Here is a 23947-nt window from a genome sequence, read left to right on the forward strand (position 1 = left end):
CGAAACAAAGAGCACGACAACAAAACCAGACCCAACAGTACTTTTTATCCATCATAAATTGAGGGGGAAGATTAAAAATGTTAGAATGAGAAAGAAACAATAGTTCAGGTTGTAAAAAAAATAGTTCAGAAAATGTATTTTATATTTTTAATGTTATTGTACTACATTTAATATTAATATTAATATTAATTACAATGCATCGTATTAATTGAAATATTTTTTTGGATTTATTTGTTTATCTATTATATTTTTATGGATAAGCCAATTATATATATATAAATAGAGCAAAGGCACAAGTAGTGCTATCAAAGTACAAGGACAGACCCAAGGTCTGAAGGAAAGCAAGGAAAAATGGTAACAAAACAGAGAGAAACAAAGACAAAATATAAACATAGCAGGGGAGATCACAGTGCATCAATAACATGGCCAGCCAATTTTGAAATTATATATTTTGTATTTTGAAATTGACCTAAGGAAGCATGAGCGATGAATATATTATAATCAATTTGGAATTTTTTTTAGGTAAATGTTAGTTGTTAGAAATGAAAGTAAATTACTCATCTCAAGGTTCAAACTCAGGACCATTCACCCTTCTTCCAACTCCGCTCTTATGTCCCTTAACTCTTACCACCTGAGTAAACCCTCGGGGACATAACCAATTCGGAATAAACAACATTGTGAGATCACTCACTTTAGAGGATATCTACCCCTCAAAATGATCAGGAAAAACGACAATATAACTCAACACAAAAAAAAGCAAAATAAAACTCAAATATTTAGACGAGAATGTTGTTGAAGAAGACATATTTTATATTCATCTCAAGGTTTCAAGCTCTTATTAGTTATTACAATAGATAGTTCTAGAGGAAATTAAATTGTAACTTTTAACCACAAAAAGCCTCAATTCAACTTTTATTTTGCTTGTCTTTTTTGTGGGGTGGACCGCGCGCAATTACAACCACAACATCCATTTGGAAGGCAATCGAATCTACAACGGGGGCGGGAGCAAAAAAGATGATTATGACAGTCCTCAACAGAAGTGCACGGCTCACATGCATCAACTAGTGCATCCAAACCTGCGAAATTAATTTTCACCTTGTTAAGAGAAAATATTATTTACACACAAATTTATATACCATGCACCCAAGCTAATAAATAAAAAAAAATTATTTTTTATTTGCTACTTAGCTAATTGCAAAGAGAAATAAAGAGAAATACTTTGTCCAGATGCTATGAGAAATAAAATTGCAAAACCAAGAAACAACAACGAAGCTTTTGCCATCGTACGCCTAAGAATTGTAATTTTGATAATCAATATCTTTTGCTGTAATACTGAGTTGAGTTTAGCAAGATGATATTTATACTGAAACGTAAAATAAAATATATTAGGCTAAAAAGCTTTTTAGCCAACATAAAATGCTTTTTAGCCAACATATTATTATTTTTTACTAATAATAATATTTAATTCTCAAATGTCAAACTACTAATATATGATTAAAATGTTAAAAAATAAAACTGTTTCAGAAAATTTATTAATGAAAAATAACTAAATGACACTTTAAATAATTAAATTATAACAGTGCTAAAAAGCAATTATGTTTAATAGTAATATTGTAATAAGTATTGAAATCGGTCAATGACAATGTTAAATATGAAAATTATGATAAAATAATAACTACAAAATTATTATAAAAAAAATAAAATAATAATAACTACAAAAATAAATTTTTTTTGACAGAAACTACAAAAATAATTGATTTTTAGTTTCAAATCAATTTACATAAAATTAATAGTAAAATTAATATATGTGTAATTTACTTTTGAAAACATTAATAAAAAAATTATTTATGATTAAAAAAGTTAAAATAATTCAAATAAATTTATTTAATTTTATACTATTAAAGTACGATTTCAATTGCATGTTGATAGTGTTGTTTCTTTCTTTAATTGTTTTTATTTCTTCTTTTTGTGTGTGGATAACACTTCTCTTAGAGATTATATCAACTAAAGAAATTAAGTATTTACTTGCGTACACATAGAGTATATTCAAAAAAATGTTAGTACTATGTAGCTTTTACTTTTGTAATGAAAACACAAGAAATTGAAAAAATACATCCTTTTCAAGCTCATGAACACAGTAGCAAGATGAATTGAAGGTTCTCTTCTTTATTGAAAATGATGTTGATTGAACGCTACTATTTATATGCGGTACAAACACTATCATTCATTTTCAACCCATGTGTATCTCATGCAAATAGATTGAAAATACAACACAAAAATGATTGTTTTACTTCCTTGATTCCTTTGTAGTGATAAGAGGAACAGTAAGGAAAAGAAAATTGAGTATTCTTGAGTTGTGGCTGACTAGTTAAATTGAATTATTTTGAAAGCATAAGGGGTCCATTGAACCCAAGTGCCATGTTATTAGCAAGATGATTAATTCAGCTGAATGTTGGAAGCACCGTAGCCAAGTACCTATATGGAAAATGTGCAATGGAAGCACCACATTATCCTAAAAAACGTGTTAAGGATTATGCTGTCAAATGGGGGCATATATTGGATCGATATGCATGTGCAAAGCAGTAAAGTTAAAACAGATTGGACATTGTACACTTCAATTGCTAAGAAATAAAATATACAAATAATACCGATGGACATTGATTTGAATTATGAATCTTTGCTTAATAGTTGCACATTGGTTTTTCATAGATGCAAGTCCCCACGTAGAAAACTTATTTAGAATATTACCTTAAGAAAGCCCGAAAGCATATGTTTTTTATCCAGATTACAAGCAAAATAGCTTCAATTGGACTTATATAACCCGGCCCATATTTAAAATTTTGGACAACGTAGAAGACTAAGAACAATATTTGAAACTAATATTGGATGATGAAATTCAGGTTCCCTTAGACCAGATGTCCTACGCAATGCTGGGACAACAGGTTCAACGGTTATCTAACAGTAACAGTAGTAACTAAAAACACAAGTAAACAAGACACAATAATTGTTAACCCAGTTTAGTTTAGTGAAAAACTTCACCTACGTCGTGAGGGTTTGCACCCAAAGAAAGGAAACCAACTATCTCAATATTTAGGAATTACAGACACTCATGAACACCACAGTTCATAGTTCATTTCCTAATCTACCAAGTATATTTCTACTTAGTATCTCAACCTAAGTATGAGAGCCTCTCTCACTTTCTCTCAATCACTGCCCTAGTGATTGGTAAGTAACAATCAACAATCAGAGTTTGAAGATTCAAACACCACATATCATAACTTTGCTTTATGGAATCAGTGAGCAAAGTATGATCACAAGTAACAATGAAAAAGAACAATAACAATCCTAAAACACTTGATCTCTCTATTAGCTTCGGTAGTCTTCAAGCTTTAGGTCTTTGTCCTTTTATATACTTCAGCAGCGGTGACTTGGGCACTAGGGTTGCTTGGGCTGAAGTAACAGATTGCAACAACAAATCAAAACTGAATCTCCAAGATATTGTTGCAAAATTCAAATGTAAAGATAGAAACCAATCTTTTAATAACTATTGTTTCAACAAATAACAAACCACAAATCAAACCCTTCTGGTACAGCTACTTGAATCACAAGTAACTACAACAATATATCTTCACAAAATCTTCAAGGGCCCATAATCACTTTTCAAGCAGAGGAAGGATGTCCTAGCAACACAGAATCAGATGCCACGGCATCGGCTTCGACTTCCGGTTGTTTTTGACAAAATGCAAGACAACAAAGTAACAACAATCTCCCCTTTTGTCAAATTTTGTCTAAAACAACTTAATGAACAGAGAGAGTAAATAAAGAGAACCAAAGCTCCCCATCAGCAGGATAACTCCTCCTCAAATGATGAATTCAACCAACAACTAGCACATTCCATAAAGAATAGTCGAAACAAAGAGCACGACAGCAGAAGCAGACCCAACAAGTGAAACTAACCAACTAGAAGCAACTTGAACAAAAGCTAATTAACAAATGCATCAAGAAACATACAGTAGCTAAAAAACCAGTAAATTACTTGCCTCTGTCTTGAACTTGTCTTCAAATTATTATAGACCAAAGCTACCAAGAAACAAAACACATAGTCTTCACAGAAACCCCAAAACTTCAAATCAAATCAAATCTACTCCCCCTTTTTTGCACAAATTTGGCAAATGGTGCACAAACCATAGCCAACCTACTACAAGAGACATAAATTAATCTACAGAGCTGGATTCTCCTTTAGTTTCTTCTATATTTTCTTCAGATTCTCCCTCTTCTTCAGTGCCTGCAGCCTAAGGTGCAGTAGCAGCACCACTCGGCTCACCCTCTTGACCTTCTTCCTTTTGAAGCTTGAGAAGCAAAGCATCAACCTTTTGCTTCCTTGCAGTGCTGATCCTGATAGTTTCCTGTACAGACTTAGAAACATCCATTAATTCAGCAATAATGGCCTTAGTGCCAGATACACTCATAGGAGCAGGGGCAGAAGTCCTGCTAAATGGCACAACAATGTCTGGGACATGTGACTCCATGAACAACCACTGATCCAGGGTAATGGGAACACCCTTGGGTAAAGCAACCTCATCAGCCTTGATGATCTGAGGATGCTGTTGAAGAATGATCTCTGTAAGAAGAGATGGAAAAGAGATGGGCAACTTCACAACACAAGTGTCAGCATGCTTCAAGGTCTGTTCAAACACAAAAGATCCAAAATCAAAGTTAGTGAAAGTGCCAATTTTGTAGATCAATCTGGCAAGAGTAGTAGAAACGCCAGAAGTATGTTGGGTAGGAACCCAATTCACAGCCCCAATCCTGTTAAGGATGACATACTTTACACTCAGAGTTCCAGTAGACAGCAACTTCTTGATGGGCCACTTCTTGACTTGGCCAACAGTAATCTCCCTGACAAACACATCCAAGGACAACTTCTCATCAACAAACTCAACAACACTTCTACAAAGTGATTTGTTGATAACAACAGGGGAGAATTCAACACATTTAGACGTTACAAACACCTTTCTAAACTCAACACTTTCAGGAAGTCTCACTTCCACAGACAGAATCACCAGAAATTCCCTCACCAGCCTTTCATAAAACCTTCCCACTTTGAGAATTGTCTTCATCAGTCCAACCTTTTTAATCAGTGCAACCACTTCCTTGCACTCAAGTACATCAGAGCCAACATCCCTTTCCTTGGCAATTCTGCGTTGACACACATACTTCCACTTCTGAACATTACCTTCAGCATGAAAGGACGCATTATCAATAGGAACAGCAGAGACATTCTGAGGAAGTCGTTTTCCTGCAAACTTCTTCTTCTCAGAAGACAGGATGTCCTCGACATCAGCTTCAACATCTGACCCAGATTCCTCAACAGCAACTGGAATCTTCTTTTTCTTGGCACTCTTGGATCTATCTTCATGTTACTTACCTTTTCCCTTCACATCTGTTTGCTTAGACTTGGAAGGTGCTGGAGTGGATTTTGTCTTTTTCTTTGAAGCAGGAGATTCTTCAACATTAGGAACCCTTCTTTTTCGCTTGATTAAGGCAGCAACACTATCAGGAAGAGTAGCAGCCAAAGGAACATCATCAGAGTCATCATCAGAGATGTTCTGAACAGAGGCAGGGGCCTGACTTGATTCCTTGGACAGAGGATCATCAGTGGATACATGCACCAGTTCATCCTATTTTGAAGGAGAAGACGACCCATGAGATTGAGTGGGTACACTTGTATCATCACGAGCAGTGGATTCCTTCCTAGAGATTTCTTGATCAGGAACGTCTTCTGGTACAGAAGCCCTAGCATCGGGCACAACATCTTGATCGAGATCAACGAGAGAGTTTCAGCAGAAAGCTCTTCTTCATCTGTGACTTCCTCAAACATAGGAACATTTGAAGGAGCCTCATTGCGAACTTGAGACTGATACACCTTTCTTGCAGGAGTCCTGGTCTTCGTCTTCACATAACTCTTCTTTGAATCTGATGAGCCACTCTTGAGACCCATGCATTTCACACCAAGTGGGGTTCTTTCAACCTTGGCCTTGACATAATCTTTCTTTCCTGATGCTTCAGACATGATGATTTGAGAGACACAATAATTTGAACACAGAAAATTGAAGAATAATTGAGACTCAAAGAGGTTGGAAATTGCAGAAATAAGGACTACAAGCGGTTGAGTAGAGACAATTTGCCCGTTGGAGGAGGTTATATAGCAGTTGGGCAAAGAAACAACCTTCTCTCTGCTTATGTCACAACAGCAGTTAATGATGAGGAAAATAAAACTAGCTGTTAACACCTTTAGGAACGTTGATTGCTATGCTCCTTCAAAGAGGCAAATCCCAAGATTTCCTCTTAGTTTGTCAAAAGTACTTGCATCAAGGGGCTTTGTGAATATGTCAGCTAATTTCTTTTCAGTTGTAACATGCTCCAAAGTGACAATTTTATCCTCCACTAATTCCCTAATAAAATTGTAAGACCAAGGATTTTAGAATTAAATAAATAATTAATTTCCAACTCACGCATAGGATTCTGTGTAAGCGTGAGGGGAACTTGACTTTTGTTTGATGTTTGGATTAGTATTATGAAGAAGAAAGTTCAGGAAATGACTAAGAATAGTATTATAGTTGTTATAGTTTATAGCACGAGTTTTATTCACTTCCGCCTTAGGGCTAATATGCTCTTAAAGCACTGTAGAAGCAGAATTCAAAAATATTCAGAGGAATATAAGAACTTCTCTTATTCCTTTCCATGACGAGTGTTTCGACAAGAAACCCTGGAAAGTAGGAACGATCGATTTCGATTCTCGGAAGTTTTCCGAAACCGAGTTCCTGGTAACTCAAGAACCTTAAAACGAACTGTAGATGAAGACTTTCTCTATTCGGAGCTTCAAACGAAGATTCCACACGCGAACACCCATTTCTTTCGATGCTTCCAATCTTTCTTCAGAATGAAGTTTTCTCATCCAACATCAACTGCAAAAAGTAACTTTTTGGGTTGAATCGATTAACACCGTTAGTGAATCGTTTGCTTAAATTTCGAGAAACCTGTTTCGAGTTCTGAAATTCTGTCGCCAGATTCTAGCTTATAATTCACAGAGGAATGTGCAGGAAAAATCGGAATCGCGAAATTTTCATTTTCCCGCGTTTTCCACTTCCTATAAATAAGTGAAGAATAAAAAATTCTTCACCATTCAAGCACCAAACCCGCGACCAAGGAGGAGAGAAAGGGAGGAGAGCTTTTCGCCGATTCTTGCCTGATCGTCGCACTGACAATTGCTATATGTAGGCCTCGAGGTACTGATGCTTTTCCTTACCTCTGATCGTAAATTCCGTCGCTTTTCTCTATGTCTTTCTGTGCTCAAAGTTTCGAGCTTTTTGTAAAACTGTCCAAATAACATGATTTCAGTGTCTAAACTTATTCTCTACTAACCCAAGAGTACTTCTAGAGGATTACATTTCGTCGAATCTCGCCGAATCGTCGCAGAGATCAAATTTAGTGGAAATACCCATTTTCTGATAAAGGTTCCGCTTTTTGGTTCGAAAACACCCGACTGAGCTTAGCGTTAGTATGATTAGTTGTTATAAATGTCGTTAGGATCACGCTCATCCAATTTATTTTTCAAAATTCCGATTTTGAGTTTCCGAGCTAAAAATCTTGACCAAAAAGCCCCTAGTCGCATTTCAAATTCTAAAACTTTTCTGAGAGTTTCCCTGGCCTAGATATCACCTAAGAATACCTAAGAATTAAATTAGATCGAAGAAAAAGTTCGGGAAACCCTATTTTTAGAAGTGGCCGAAACTTAGTGTTATGGTACCTTGTCCAAAAATAATTTTTGGGTCTATATGGCCTGAGCTATAACGTAGCTTTTTCGATTGTCGAAATTTTGGCTTTGGTTTCGTGTCATTCCGAGTTCTGTAGCTCAAGTTATGCCCGTTTTAACAAACGAAGTTCTGTTGTCAATTCGTGCCTAAATAGGAACTCTGAAGCTTTAAAAGCTTTCTTTCCGGTTTCGATTTGTGTTATTATATAGTGTAGCTTCTAGTAGGGCTTGTGTTGATGATTGTGTTTCCTTGTTCTAGGTTCGCGACTTCCATGCACAACTTCTACTCACCAAGGTAAGGGTAACTCAGTTTTAGCGCGTCTTTGACTCCTGCCTGCTTTTATCGCACTGCATGTGTTTGAGATGAAGATGTTTATATTGATTGGCAGATGATTATGATTATTATGCTGAACTGGGAAAATGTTTCTGGAGGCTTCGGCCGAGTGAACTTATTGAGACGTGTGTCTCCGTTTTCTGAGAGGCTTCAGCCGTTTACTAGTGGATATGACAGGGTTATGTTTTAGAGCACTCAATTATTGATTCATCGCTCAATAGAGCTTGATGTGTTTGTGCAGATATGGAATTGAATTGACGCATGCTTATTGATATTAAGAGTAAGATAGGATTACTCTGGCTTGATTATTGGATTTGAAATTGTTGATATATGTGAATATGCGTTGTTGGGTTGTACTGTGTGGCCTTCGTGGCGTACTGTGGGGCCTGAGTGGCATATTAAGTGGCAGGTCAATGGGTTTCGTACCAGGTGACTGTCCCGTCTTGCGAGACACTTTTGATTTGACATGTCTTGGTAGTAACACCTAGTTGTACTACATGGCACTTATATTGTCTTGGGATTGTTGATATCTGATTTGATGTTATATTGTTGAGATTATCGTCATATGAATTGATTCTATACTGTGGAGGTTGTGAATATCTGAGCTGTTATATGCTGTTAAGTTGATGTCTGAATAAATGTTACATTGTTAAGTTGTTGATATTTGAGTTAATACATATGTTGTTAAGTTGCTGATATCTGAGTAGAAATATTGTTGAGGTTGTCGATAGTTGATTTTAATCTATGTTGTTAGATATATGTCGTCATCTACGTGAATTAAGTTGTTAGTTTATTTATCATGACAGGCAATTAAAATTGAATACCATGCTTTTCTCTTTTATATGTGGTAGTTGTATGGAGTTTTAACCCTTTCTGTTTGCTACTTGTTGTTTGGGCGCTTAACGCTATTAGGTGATGGAGAACCCTCGGTGAAGCTTGACCTTTGTACGATTCGGAGCTGAAGACTTGAAGATTAGTGGAAGACATGAAGAGTAGAGTCGGGTTTAAGGCTAGAGCCTTGGGTTAGAGAGCTTACCGCTATTGGTTTAAGCTCGCCTAATAATTTTTAGGAATTTGCATTTGAGTTTCGGGTAGGTTCTGATGCATTGCTTTCTTGCGGTTCCCCGGTGTGGAGATCGTAGGGAGTAGGTCGGATTATGGTGTCGTGGCATAACAGATTCTTTGTTGGATCTGATTTCATTCATTAGATTTGTAGTTGTGTTCTTTCGTTCATACATTCGGGAACTTGCCTTGTTCAAGGCTTGATGTAGATTTTATTTACTGTTGGGAGTAGGCATTACATGTTTTGAAAACATTTCAAAAGAAAAAAACTACTCGCTTTATATATCCTTTTGGAAAACATTGCATATTTATTTTATCAAGTTGTTACCGTAACCCCTGAAAATCGGGGGGTTACAAAAAGGATGTCTTATGTCAATGTGCTTGGTCTTGCTGTGCTGAATTGGATTCTTGGAAACCCATGCATAGTCGGATCAGTCCTAACCCCTCCAGGTTTAACCATTTCCGCCCGCTATGCCGAAGATACACTCTTGGTGTTCTTCGATGAAGACCAATCTTTCGACTGTCTCAAACCTTCGTGATGCCCGACCGAAGCCGTCTCAACTTCACCGAGGCCCGATCTTTCGACCGTCTCAACCCCGAATGTAAGCATGATGTAATATGGTTAGCCAAACATCGAATCGTCCCCACAACACAACTGTTTAGCTATAACCTCAATTTCAAAACTTAGGGTTTACTGTCGACTCTACGACATAAACTCCAACAAAAAGAGTATCAATGTACTTGGTGACTTTCTCTTGTCACTGTGGCTCACCCTCGTGGCGTCCACCAATTCTCAATAAACTCAAATCAATATCGACTCTACGACAGAAGCTCCAACGAGCGAGAGTACTAAAAGTACTCGGTGACTTTCTCTCGTCACCGTGGTTCACCCTCATAGCAATCACCACAAAACTCCAAACTCAAGGCTTGTCGACTATTTCCCGTTTTTCACAATCATTTCCAACTCTTAAGCTTCCCTAAAGGTCTCGTTAATTAATCAAAGCAGTTCAAGTTAAGTTAATCAAATTATGAGGTTTATTATTGAAATCCAAGTTCCATAAGTTCCCAAATTCTAACTATTCCGAGTTTCCCAAATCCCCCAAATACAATCCCCGAGAAAAGTCTAAGCGTTTAAAAGAAGGGCCAAGTCTTAGACCTCCGTCAGAGCCTGCCTAGGGTTTCCTCTCAACCCTAAAGATCAACAAAATCAACTCAAATGTCCTACGCTCCGCAATCGCGTCAACACGCACAATTCGATATCAATTCAACAATATCATGCTCCAATAAGCGATGAAACAGTAATACGGTGCGGGAATCATAAGATAGAAACCAGTAAACGGTCGAAGCCTCTCAGAAAACAGAGACACACGTCTCATATAAGTTCACTCGGCCGAAGCCTCCAAAAAAACATTTCCCAGTTCAAGGCAATAAACAATATCCAAGCAATATTCCCTAACAAGGCAATATTTAATATTCAAAACAATAATCAAGTCGATTTAATCGACGCCTACAAAACAATAGCTAGTAAGTAAGTTTCCCTCACCTTAGCCAACTCCCTTACTAAGCTGCAACTCCAATCCAATCACATCTTTGCTTTCCCCGTGTAGACTAGCTTTATTCCATTGTGTAGCTTCGATGCAAGGTGCTTCCGTTCTTCGTACCTTTCATAAGCATACTGAACGAAATCACTAATCGCGCTACTTACTACTTAAGTCTAGAGCTACAACCTCAAGCAAAAGACTCAAAGAAAACACAAGTTAAACTGAATCTTCGCAATGGTTATAAACCATTAGGATCAATCGCTGAAATTAAGACAAGTCCTCATAATGACAACAAAACAATAACAATGCTTCAAAAGCTTTTGACTTGTAAATCAGCTTTAAAACCAAATACTCATATCTTTGTTAAAATAGAAAGAGCAAATAAAGAATACTTATTTATCGAGTGACTTACAACAACTTAATGTCTCAACTCGCTCTCACAATCTATTCCTCAAGCCAACGTTGTATCATTATCAATTCTTATCAAATCCACTAACTCTTATCAAGTAATCCATAAACCATAGTTAACTTCCAAGACAAACAATTCTTCTTACCTAATGATTATGTACTTATTCAAGACTCATAAGCTCCTTCAAAACAATCGAATCATTTCTCTTAAACTTAAACTCGGGATGTCTCGTTAGGAAAAGACCCTAGTCTCTTTGAAACTCCACTTGGTTCTATAAAAATCCCAAACTTATAGATTAGTCCTCAATCTCTAAGAAACGACTTCTAGTCCTCAATTAATCCCTTAATTACTTCTAAGTCCTCGAACTTCCAAAGTTTCAAATCTAGACCTTCTAAAATCAAGTATTTATAGTAAAGCTCATAAACTTCTTCGAATTCAAGATTCAATCCTAAGTCATCTTCCAACATCAAGATTGCAAACACAACTTAATCTATTCTAATTCATACTTTTCAAAGTCTAATTCCTCAATCGGAAATCCAAACTTAATTGTTCTATCTCTATCCGTACATGTTATTCCAAAACGTCCATGAACAAAGAGGTAATATTCGAACACTTATTCTCTAACACTCCAAAAACTCGTTCGACTTTCAAACTTTTCGCAATCACTTTTTAACGAATAAATGTGCGTAAAGACTCATACGTTCTTGATTTTCATAAACGAATAAACAACGTACGTAAGCAAGTTTCAAAAGAAGTTTTCCTACTCCAAACTTTGTAATATAACTTTAAAATAAAAGGTTTTCTCTTCTTTTTCCTAAAACAATTTTTTTCACTTGAAATAACTAATTTTGTCAAACGATTATAAACTGTACAGCGACTTTAGCTAATTTTTAAATACGTCAAATAAACTCCGAAAAATCTAATATTTTATCCTGGCTTCATCTACAGGTTTTGTAAATCCTCATAAATTTTTAAGTCCAGATTCAAAGTACAAAATTCAGAAAAAATCAAATACTACAGCAGTTCATGAGAAACGGGACAGCTTAACCCATGCTCACCAAAATGCGTATAACTTGAGTTAGAGAAATCGAAACGACACGAAACCAGCGGAAAAAGTTTGCTAACAGAAAAAGCTACAATTTTGATGAAGATCATAGTTCCAAAATCTTAACCGAAACATACGATTTTAACATAACAACGGCTACTACTTTCGAAAACAACAACAATTTTATGTGAGTTTTCGAAAAAGCTTTTCAAGCACAGTAAGGGCTGAAGCCCTCCGAAATCAACAATCAAACACTATCACTCACACCACACACATACACTATTCTACATTCCTTCATTAATTTTTACAAGGTACATGGACAGCAAAAGACAAGAGATATATTATTTAGAGGAGCATAAAGTGTTCCAGTCTTTCTCCCACTACCTCAAGTGTCAAGTTGTGGGGCTGAACTTCAATTCTTCCTTTGGTCACAGCCTTCTCTTCCTCTGATGACCAGCGAGCTCTGAGCCACAGTGGCAAAGAACAAGGAATAAGGAGATTAGTAGGTGAATAAAGAAGATTAGGGTTTGAAAGGGGAAATTTGAAATAGATAAGGATAATCACCTCTTAATGATGATTGAGCCTTGGATTCAGGAAGAGGAGATCAAGAGCTTCGAGAAATTTACATCCTTTCTCAGAACAAAGCTCGTCGGAGAAGACGCCGGAGGCGGCGGTTTCCGGCGAAGGTGGTCGGAATCCAAAATTTCTTTAGGGGTTTTGAAGCTGATGATGAGGGGAGTTCAGTGGTAGTATTCGTTTCTCCAAAAGCTAAGGAGTTCGCCGGAGATCGAAGCTTGAAGGTGGCGGTTTAGGGTTTTATTTTTCTCTTGCTCTTCGTTGCTTCTGGACGTGGTGGTGGTGCGGCGGAGCTCGCAAAACAGGGGAGAGGAGCTCGCGGCTGTGGCCTCAAGGTGGTGGTGGTTTATTCATGGTGGCTCCCTTGAGAAGAAGAAGAAGAAGGAACGGTGATGGTGGTGCGGTTAGTGGCGGCATCCGTGGGTGGAGGGGCGCTCGTGGCGGTGGTGGCTTGGCCATGGGTGGCGGCGTTTTGCTCAGGAGAGCTGGATTTGCCACCCCAACCATTAGATTTCACACCCCTAATTTTCGGATTTTCAAGTTCCGAATTATTTCGGAATCTTAGATTCCGAAATTAATTCGTGATTTTTAGTTCAAAATACATCTAGCACCACACTTTTGAGTAAAAAACCACACTTTTGAGTAAAAAAGTGCTTCGGAAACCTTATTTCCGAAATATTTCGGAAACTGAGTTTCCGTAAGTGGGGTGACATTTCTAATGATTGGGGTGCCAAATCTAATGATCTTTGCTCAGCCATGGAGGGAAGTGTTTGTTGCAGAGATGGAGGAAGAAGAAGTGAAGGAGGAGAAAGGGAGAGAGATGTCGGGTGAGAGGGGAGAATGAGAGAGTGAGAGCGTGAGGGAGTGAATGGGGGGAGAGAGAGAGTGTATTGAATTCTGATTGGTGTGGGGTGGGGCCCACGTAGAGAGAGAATGTGATCAGAAATTTGAATGTGCGGTGAGGATGAGAGAAAAAATAGATATTTTGAATGAGTGGTTAGGAAGGAAAAGGAATAAAGAATATTCCTTTGTGATGCTTGATAGGCTAACATAGGTAAATAACAAAGGTGACCTGTTAGAGCAGGTCATCTCTTCATTAAAGAAAGAGATAAATAAAGAGTAGAAATTATTAAGATTAAAAATAAAATAATACACACAAAAATAATTATAATTAAATCCTTACTTTTAAATAACTTTATAAAATCAAAATATTGAAATTAATTACTACTTAATTAATTTTCCCGAATCGCGATTAGATTCGAGTTAAGAAAATAATATAGAAATAATAAATATAACCACGCGATTAAATGATGGTAAGGAAAGTATTCCTTTAGGTATTTCTCGCCGTCGTAGCGCGAATAATATTCAATGAAAAATAATTAATAAATAATACAGGTTACCTTAATGTAAATAAATTAAGTAAATAAGAGGTCTATTAAATTTCGGGTCTTACAAGAACAGAGAAACACGTGAAAGGTGAAGGAGAGGAGAAAAGATGGAGAAAACCTAGAATTTGATCTTCAAGAAGAAAATGGTCTATGAGGCTTTGTACCGGTGTCATAGAAGGTAAGGGTTTGAATTTACCTTGTATAATTGTAGAATAACAGAGGTTGAGTTTAACATGAAGGAACCCCCAACTTCTTTGAAAATTCAGAACTGAGAGACTGTGTTGAGTGTTAACATGTGGTGAGCAAAATTAATTTTGAGCGAAATTGAGGTTCTGGGGAAAATTGGGTTTTGTTCTTCCCGTAGATACCCTAATAGTCTGTGCTGTAGAGAGCATAACTCTCTACATAATTCCGAAGTGAGTGAACCCAATTTTGTATGAAAGCTAACTCATAAGGTTATGTTGGGTAATATTTTCATAATTTTTGGATTTCTGGTTCAGTACCAGAATTATCTGCAAGTTCATTATGTTTCTGCCCACAGACACCCTAGCAGCCTGTGTTGTAGAGAGCATAACTCTCTCTAAAGAATTCCGAATTGAGTGAAACTAATTTTTTATGAAAGCTAACTCATAGGGTTATATTGGGTAATATTTTCATAATTTTTGGATTGCTGGTTCAATACCAGAATTATATGCAAGTTCACTCTATTTCTGCTCGCTGACACCCTAACAGTCTGTGCTGTAGAGAGCATAACTCTCTCTACAGAATTCCAAATTGGATGAAACCAATTTTGTATGAAAGCTAACGTATAAGGATATGCTAGGTAAAAGTTTAATAATTTTTGGAGTGCTCGTTTAGTACCAGAATTATTTGCAAGTTTGCTATGTTCCTGCTTATTTCTGTGATTGATTCTGGAACTGCTGATAATTGATATGAGACATTTGATGATTTTTTGTTGCTAGTTTGTCGGTTGAATTGTGAATGATTTGATAATTATATTGAAGTGTTATTTTGTGCAATTTTGGTGTGATTTCCGTTATAAAATTTGGTGAGAAAATATGTTATATATTTGGGGCTGGAGTGGTCTCAAATTGCATGTTTTAATTTATGAGTTTTTGCACGAAATACACTTCATTTAGTCAAGAGGCAACGTGTCGGTTTTCATCGGAAAACTGAGGTTTGTCCCAGAACTGGCGTGGTTCTGGAAGTCAGGAGTGGACTTCATTGGTGGTTAACTGTCTGGAGTGGACGCGGTGATACCGCTAAGGTTAACAATTGGTACCACATGCATACATTAGAGCCTCACACACTAAGTTTCACGTTTTCTGTGGTTTTATGTGTTTGGTGATTTGTTGGTGAATTGTTTTGCTGTTGTGGTAAAGTTGAGTTATTATTCTTCTTAAAGCTTATAATTTTCGAAAATGTTAATAAGAATTGTGAAACTGTCTTGAGAGCAAATATTATAATCACTCAGATTTTAAAGAAAAGGTGTATAGTTTATAAAGCATAATCTGAATTGTTTACTTGCTCTTTGTTATGCTATATTTTATACAATATAAGTTCTTACCCTTCTATTGGAATGATGTTCTATGCGACATCGCTCAGGTACTGGAGGTAGAGATGTGGCTCATGAGGAGTAGCTTCGGAGAGTCTTAGCTTATGTTATTATTATTATTATTATTATTATTATTATTATTATTATTATTATTATTATTATTATAAAATAAATGTCTTGCTCTGTAATGTAACACTGGGTAGATATTTTACGTTACTTTTACACTTCTGTTGAGAGGATTTTATAATCTCTCCTTATGGAAGTTGTTGAATAATTTTCTAAATTATGGCGATGTCGTACTGTTGATGGCCGAAGTGCCTATGAAATTCAGTTTTGAGTATGATGAACTTTATTGGAATATCAAGGAAGATAAACCTATTTAAATAAGTGATTTTATGCATCTAATAGGATTATCTGACTGGTTTAGAAATTTTATTGGTAGGAATGATTCATTCTTTGAAAACCATATGAGTTTATAAATTTTCAAACACAATCAGTGTTAATTTTAATGAGTTTTCGTAAAGAAGTGTAATACTCCCTTAATATGTTTTTAAACTTTGATAAACATTTTTAAATAAAACAATGGGAAAAAGGGGGTGTTACACGATGAACTTGGCTACCCAGTGACCATTCCCCTTATGTTCTCATTCTACATGCCGAGGCACGCTTGGAGATTCCGTCTGCCTGTCCCTGATCCGCCACCACAGCCTCAGCCGGAGGTGGATCCAGCGCCCAGGCTGGATTGTGTCCCGACCCGCAGGTGGGAATGGATCCTAAACCACAGGAGGAGCCATACCGACCCGTGCCAATTCGAGTGAGGAGCCCACAGGAGCTCTTTGCGCCGAATCAAGCACCCAGGAGCCAGTGGATCCTTCGTCTCAGCAGACAGCACCACTCCTTCGGAGGACATCAAGGAAGAGGGTGCGGTCACCTAGGTTTTCCAGAGATGCCTGGATATTCAGACAGCGGTTCCTGAAACCCGAGGGGTTGGGGGCGAGGTTGCCGATGCCAGTACCAGAAGAGGGGAGAAGTGGTGATATGGAGGAGGACCCGGAGGAGGAGGAGGAGGTAGGGGAGTGAAGCCATATGGTCCGACGACAGTTCTCGTCAGTTTACTTGATTAATTTAGTTTTTGTTTAATGATGCCGAATGGGGATACTTGTGTCCTCATTTGAACACTCTATCTGCTTCTGTCATTTGAACTATGTAGTGACCTCGGTCACATATGTTATGTGTTTAATGTTTCATTTGTGTGCTAACTTACTCGCCATTAGGTATACGGTCATCCATCTGAAAAGGTTAGAAGGGAACTCTGCGACTATGAAAAGTCGTAAGTGGTCTCTGAATCGAAGCATCATCAGGACACTAACACTAACACTTGCACTAAAGTAACAAAAAAAAAACGGCTCACTCTTTCATAAGTGATAGGAGTTGGGTGAACACGTCACTTATGGGAGAGGGACGCCACATTTACCTCCCAAGCTTTCAACCTGCATTGGTCCCATGAGGTCCATGTGTAGCAGTTCCAGTATCTTTGTTGTGGTCTGATGCTGGAGCTTTGTGTGAGACATCTTGGTTTGTTTTCCAATCTTGCATTCTCCACACAACTTTCCTTCTCTTATCCTCAGCCTAGGTAGATCTCTTATGGCTTCTTCAGCAACTATCTTTTGCATACTCTTCAGATTGAGATGTCCTAGCTTTTGGTGTCATGCATTTAACTCATCTTCCTTTGTTATCAAGCATCTAGAGACTTGAGCTATCTCTTGAGGTGTCCACATATAACAATTATCTTTTGATCTGACTCCTCTCATAAAGACTTTGTCATCTTCTGTAGTTACAATACAGCCTGCTTTGTTGAACTTCACTTCAAGCCCTTGATCACAGAGTTGGCTTATGCTAATTAGATTAGCAGTTAGGACATTAACCAGAAGCACATTATTCAAATCTGGGGATCCAGCATTAACCAGTTTTCCTACTCCCTTGATTTTTTCTTTAGCTCCATCTCCAAATGTGACATAGTTTCTAGAATGACTTATGTGATCCTTCAGATATCCTTTATTTCCTGTCATATGCTTTGAGCATCCACTATCAAAGTACCAGTCTTCTCTTGCAGAGGCTCTGAAAGATGTGTAGGCAACCAGACAATAACTTCACTCTTGGGCTTCCATTCCTTCTTCATCCGTGTAACCTTTGAGTTATTTGACCTATCATAAGCCTGGGGGTAGCCATACAGTTTGAAATAGTACGGTTTTATATGTCCATTCCTTCCGTAGTAGTGACATTTCCAAGGTGCTGTTTTGATGCTCTTGACTTGAGAACTCACATGTCGAGGAACATGTCGAGACTTCAGTCTGGACATCTGATACTTAGCAGGTTTCTTGAATTCAGATTGTTCTGCTACAGCAACAAAATTCATTGACCCCTTATGATCTTTCTTGTTTGCAGTTCCATAGTCAAATCCAATTCCCTTCAAGCTTTTTCCCTGCTTACTTGTTTCTTTCAGAATCTCATCTAACATGTCAGAACCACTATTCAACATTCGAAGTGATTTGTGAGTGGCTTCAAGCTTACTTTTCGGAGTTGCTACTTCCTCTTGTAGTTCTGTATTGACTAACATCAATTTTTCCTTTTCCACAGTGTCAACATTTTCAAGCTTGGATTTCCACTTATCACAATCTTCTTTTAGCTTAGCACTGAGCTCTTTCAATCTTTCATTCTGAGAAGAGAGTTGTTCTATCTCACTTTCCTTTTCTCTCACAAGTTTACAGGCTTCCTCCCATTTGATATGCAACAACTTATAAGTCTCAGCAAGTTCCTCATTTGAAATATCTTCATCACTTGTATCTGTATCACAAACAGTTCCAGCGAAAGCATTTACCTTGTTGGCAGAAATATCCTCCTCATCTTTAGTGTCTTCATTTGACCAAGTTACCATAATCCCTTTCTTCAGATTTTTCAGATAGGTAGCACATTCAGATCTAATATGATCATACCCTTCACACTCATGACATTGTACTCCTTTACTCTGACCAGATCTTTCTTCTTCCTTGGTCCTCCTCTGTGAATTAGAGAACTTGGGTTTGTTGTCGAACTTCATGTCCTGGACATTAGGCCTGGTTCTTTTGTCAATCTTTCTCAATGCTCTGTTGAGTTTTTTTGCTAGCATAGCCAGAGCCTCAGAAAGGTTTTCACCCTCACAGTCTTCATTATCACCCTCATCTATGTTAGACACAAAAGCAATACTCTTGTGTTTCTTTTCAGACTTGTCACCAAGTTTCAATTCAAAAGTCTGCAAAGATCCATTAGCTCATCAACCTTCATGCTCTCAATGTCTTGAGCCTCCTCAATCGCAGTAACTTTCATAGCAAATTTCTTTGGTAGAGACCTCAAGATTTTCCTTACAAGCTTTTCATCTGACATAGGTTCTCCCAGAGCAAAAGAAGAATTGGACAAGTCACGAACACACATGTAAAATTCAGAGATAGTTTCTTCTTCAGTCGTCATCAGGTTTTCAAACTGAGTAGTAAGCATCTGAAATCTTGACATTCTCACTCTAGTAGTTCCTTCATGAGCTGTCTTCAGTATCTCCCAAGCATCCTTGGCCACAAACATACAAAGCATATTTGATAGTTATAAAATTTTCAAAGGAAATAGAAACTTGTAACTATACTCACACTCTTTTGTTTTAATTCTTTATTTACAAAAGAGCCATCACTTTTCTTGTGTGAAATGCAGTACATTTCCGCTCTATTATACGATCGGCCAGTTTCGATTTCCTAAAAAAATTATCATATCATAAAAATAAGAGGAGAATTATTCATAGTTTCTCCATGATCAAACCAAAAGGTGTATCCTTTCGGGAACTGCTTACAAATAAGGTGGTCATACACCTCATCTCTAGTTTGCCTCTTTCTAAATTTGCATCGAGGACAAGGGCATATAATTTTACCCTCAATTGAACTACGCTCAAATGCAAAGTCAATAAATTTCTTTACACCTTCCGCATACGTCATTGCATTTCGTGGCATCTCAATCCATGACTTATCCATTGCTTTAAGATATAGCTTCTGGTCAAGTCACAAATTACTAAAGTGTAAGAAATTCTTTGTAAAATGATATCTAGATTAAGTCACTAATTGACTTAATTAAACACTAAAATTAGTTGTTTGGATCACTTGGCTTGCATATGTAGTTTGGAGACATAAACTGCAGCACTAACATACCACAGCACAGAGAAAAAAACAACACAGGGACTATTAGCATGCTGATTACTTGATTTTTTAAAACAGCAAGAGAATGGTCCTGAAGAGACCTTAATGTTAAGCTCGATTACAATCTGAACCAGAGCATGATTGCTTATAAAGTTATCTTGTATCTCAGAATATATGATTTTTTAAAACAGCAAGGAATATATGTTCACAGGGACCTCAATATCGACATATGATTTACAAACATACATTATCAAGCAAATAAGAATGAGGAAATTATTACTACATCTTCCTATTATATGTATTTACCTAAAGAGATATCTGAATTTCTGCTATCACTGACAAGTATTTACAATTTTACATGTATGTGTGTATGAGAAAGTGATGCCTGAGGGGTCAAATCACCAAGGTATTCTCCAGATTTGTGTGTATTAACTTAGTAAAACTTTGGCTGTCTAGTATTTTCTTTCAATAAAATCATATCAACAAAATGAAAATAGAAAACAAATGAAAGGTCTCTTAGTTTTTGCACAAGTCTTGTTTAAGTCCTTTATGTAGTTGAACTTGCAGGTCCCAACTTAATGTTATGTAACCCTCTAAAGTGCAAGTACCAAAATATACCCATTGAGATTTCAAAAATATTGCAGATCACTGAATTCACAAATAGAAGCATTACTAGTACAGCAGATTATCAAGTAGGCTTAAACTAAGATCAAATTTGAGATGACAAACATTAAGTAATCAACGCTTGAATTTTCCTCCTTTCACAGAGGAACTTCAATGATAGAAGCTACTATGTTTTAGTTCACATCACATCTCAATACTGCTTACTAAGCCACAAACAGAAAAATGGCAAAGATAACACAAACTTAAAAGATATCTCACAAAATCGAAATCTAATATCTAGTTCTTGTTTCAAATATACACGCAATCATCAACCATATTGACATTTAATTAATAATCAAGGCAAACAATTCCTCTAATTTCATGGTATTTTAGTATTGTAATTATAGTTATGATAACATATGAAACAATCTCTGCTAGCATAATAAAAATTCAAAGAAATAGGAATGCCAATCATGGATCTTTTACTATGCACATGGCTTCAATCCTTACTATGCAGCAAAAAACATCAAGAAAAGCTAAATTTGCTATGAAACAAATTAATACTGAGCAAGGTAAAGCTTTAAATAAACAAAACAGCAAGTTGAACATGTCAATTTAAATAAATTAAACAGCAAAATAATGCTAACTTTCACCGAATGCATTCCTAGATTTGTTCTATTCGATCATACTTTCCTAACTTTCACCGAATGCATATTTGATAACAAAATAATGCTTCCTGAATTCTATCGATTCCACCTTGTCATCTAGTGCTATCATTCACTGCTTGAAGTATTATATTAACAATAATAGTTCCTATTCCTAATCTAATCAAACTTTCACACATCGAAACAGAGATTTAACCAAGATTTCACTGCAGATGCTATATGAGAAGCAAAATGGCTAAATCAAGCATGTAACACATAAAAGGGAAATGGAGCAGAAAAGGTTAAACCGTTAAACCCAATTGTTCATTGGCTAGAAAGATTAGTGTTGAGCATAACGAAGAAACAGAGGAACTATCAAAACAAAGTTACAACTTACAATCTCTTCTAATATACGCTTAATGGTATTAGAAGCTACTATGTTTCATCATAGCCTATGTTACGAAACCACAGTCACTGAGTGAACTGAAAGCAGAGGTTTACCTTCAATCAAAGCTACAAGGAGAAGAAACTTAAACCCAAGATGAAAATCTGAGTGAAAACCGAGAGCACGAACACCAGTTTTGATGAGAATGTGAATCTGAAACCTAAAATCCCTAATTCCTAACCAAAACAAATAGATCCAAATCAGAAACCTGAAATCTAAAACCTAAAATCCCTAATTCGCGAGATGAAACGAAGTGCTTACCTTCAATCAATGATTGAGCTTCAATCTGGAACTTTGCTTCTGAGAATCGCCATTGCTGAGAGAGGAGTGAAGGTGTGGTGAAGAATCGTGATTTGAGAGGTGAAGGTGTGGTGGGGTTCAACTTCTGAAAATCGTGATCTGAGAGGTAAAGGTGAAGGTGAAAATCGTGAAAATCGCGATATGAAATGAGAGTGAGGTGAGGGGGGTTTAATTTAGGGTTTTCCGGTTTAATTATTCTGTGGCGCCTGGTCGAACCGCCTCTCAAATAACCGTCGCAAATACGTAAAAAACCGCCACTAATTGAAAATAACCGCCGCAAATTGTAAGTAAACTGCGGCAGCTGAGTTAACCGCCTGAAAAAGCGCCTCTATTTTTCATTATGCGGCGATTTTTGCGTATTCGCCGCAAAATGTCCGCCGCTAAACACCAGTTTTGTTGTAGTGTTCCTTCTAATCTCAGGCTCATACATTTATGCTTGACTTGAGATATTGAAGTCAAGCATTTATTTATATATATTTTTCTTTAATCAAAGCAAATAATGCAAACATAGCATTGCATTGCAGCGCTTATAAAAAAAAAAGCATTGCATTGCAGCACTTCCCAACTACAGGGTCATATCATATGACCAATCTTCATCGATCCATCTTTAAATGTTGCATTGCAGTAACATTTTCTATTCTTTACCCCTGCAATCTTTTCTGCTCTCTCTAACTCTTCTATCATTAGTCTGAATTTATTTACTACCCTTGCATACACGAGCTGTGTAGATAACTACGAGTCCGCTAGCAAGAAAGTATATCGAATTATATGTAAAAACTCACTCTCAAAGGCCAAGGTTTGAGTTCTGGGATGAATCAACCTCTTTCAAATATCCAAGTGCATAAAATCAATTGACAATTTGAATGAAGCTTTGCATTTCATGAGTTTGGAAAGTGCTTTTGTTATAGTACATGTTTCCCTCCATGACCATTGTCAAGCTCTGATATATTTTCTGAGCATTATTATTGATTTAATAGGAATATGAGCTCATCAAGCAATTCAAATAAATGAGAATCTGAGCTTTTTTATATAATTCATGTTTTATACTCTCTTAAGTCTAAAGCTCATTATGTAACAACAGTAATGAGAGGGATTAAGGAAATTATGGCAATTTATTATCATGATGAGAATTAGCTGACCAAGGTTATATGCAACAACAACACTATTTAGACTTTGATTTAATAGGATAGGAAGTGGAAGGATTTAAGATAAGAGTTTTCGATGTTGGACTCAAGTAGAGTACAAATCGTTGAACCCCTTGCAGCATTACTAGGTCACCGATTCGGGACTTCCTTCATAGGAGTTTAGTTAGTAAATCACATGGAAGTGTTACATAAATAATAAAGTGTAGATAGTTTCGAATATTTGCGTGTAGTAAGCATATTAATATTACTACAATTAAAACCACTATAATAAACAAAAATAATTTGATTTAAAAATAAAACTAAGTAATTTAATAATCTTGAACTAGACTTGGTGGGGTGCGCCAGGACCTTGCAGTAGTGTAAGGCATGGGCGACGCTTGAGAACCCCAATAGCAATCTATTGTAGTGGACCCTCCCCCTCAAAAAATTAATTTAACATTGTGTGCACGCATGGCTCACATATCAGATATTAAACTGATAAGAACAGATACGACACTTGATCTTAGCCAAAAGGCCGAGAAAGGTATGCTTTGAAATGAGCCAGGTCTCTGCTTTTATAGCTAGTGAATGTGTTTCAATTATGCTGCATAGCCGATGTGAGACTTAAATAGTGACAAACAAAAATAACATTGAGCGTTGCAGTTGTTGTGATAGTGAAAACTCACTTCAATCTAATGCTTGTATTACTGTATTTCCATCACGACAAAGACATCAAAAGGACAATCTGAATTCTTTTTGTTTTATGTGGGTTTTAAACACTTTGATTTACCAAAAATAAGGAGTTGAAGAGAATTAATTAGTGGGTCTTAACTTTCACAAGAGCTGATTCTTCACCAAAAGTGTAGTGTCTTATGGCAAGAACCTAGACACCCA

At 36.7% G+C, this 23947-nt stretch overlaps 1 protein-coding gene and 1 non-coding gene across 6 annotated transcripts; both read right to left on the reverse strand.

Moving 5' to 3' along the window:
* Positions 1 to 787: 787 nt before the first annotated feature.
* Positions 788 to 22268, reverse strand: LOC130717578 (golgin IMH1-like). 5 transcript variants are annotated; one of them, XR_009012349.1, is made up of 4 exons: positions 21891 to 22085; positions 21686 to 21805; positions 10756 to 10873; positions 788 to 1076 (listed from the first exon to the last, which is right to left on the reverse strand). XR_009012349.1 is itself a non-coding variant. In XM_057567847.1 (3 exons), exon 3 carries the CDS (start codon positions 18890 to 18892, stop codon positions 17792 to 17794), a length of 1101 nt encoding a protein of 366 aa, XP_057423830.1. In that variant the 5' UTR covers positions 18893 to 19793; positions 21686 to 21805; positions 21891 to 22268; the 3' UTR covers positions 10884 to 17791. The 5 variants fall into 5 exon arrangements, 1 of the variants encoding a protein (XP_057423830.1); XR_009012348.1 differs by lacking the exon at positions 788 to 1076 and adding an exon at positions 2988 to 3450; XR_009012346.1 differs by lacking the exons at positions 788 to 1076; positions 10756 to 10873 and adding exons at positions 10884 to 12670; positions 12772 to 19793 and having other exon boundaries at positions 21891 to 22268.
* A 1137-nt stretch (positions 22269 to 23405) lies between these two features.
* Positions 23406 to 23601, reverse strand: LOC130721620 (U2 spliceosomal RNA). The gene has a single exon (XR_009013546.1). It is a non-coding gene; the product is annotated as a U2 spliceosomal RNA (small nuclear RNA).
* Positions 23602 to 23947: the final 346 nt, after the last annotated feature.

Source organism: Lotus japonicus, chromosome 5 (assembly GCF_012489685.1).
Source record: "Lotus japonicus ecotype B-129 chromosome 5, LjGifu_v1.2".
Lineage (NCBI taxonomy): Eukaryota > Viridiplantae > Streptophyta > Magnoliopsida > Fabales > Fabaceae > Lotus > Lotus japonicus.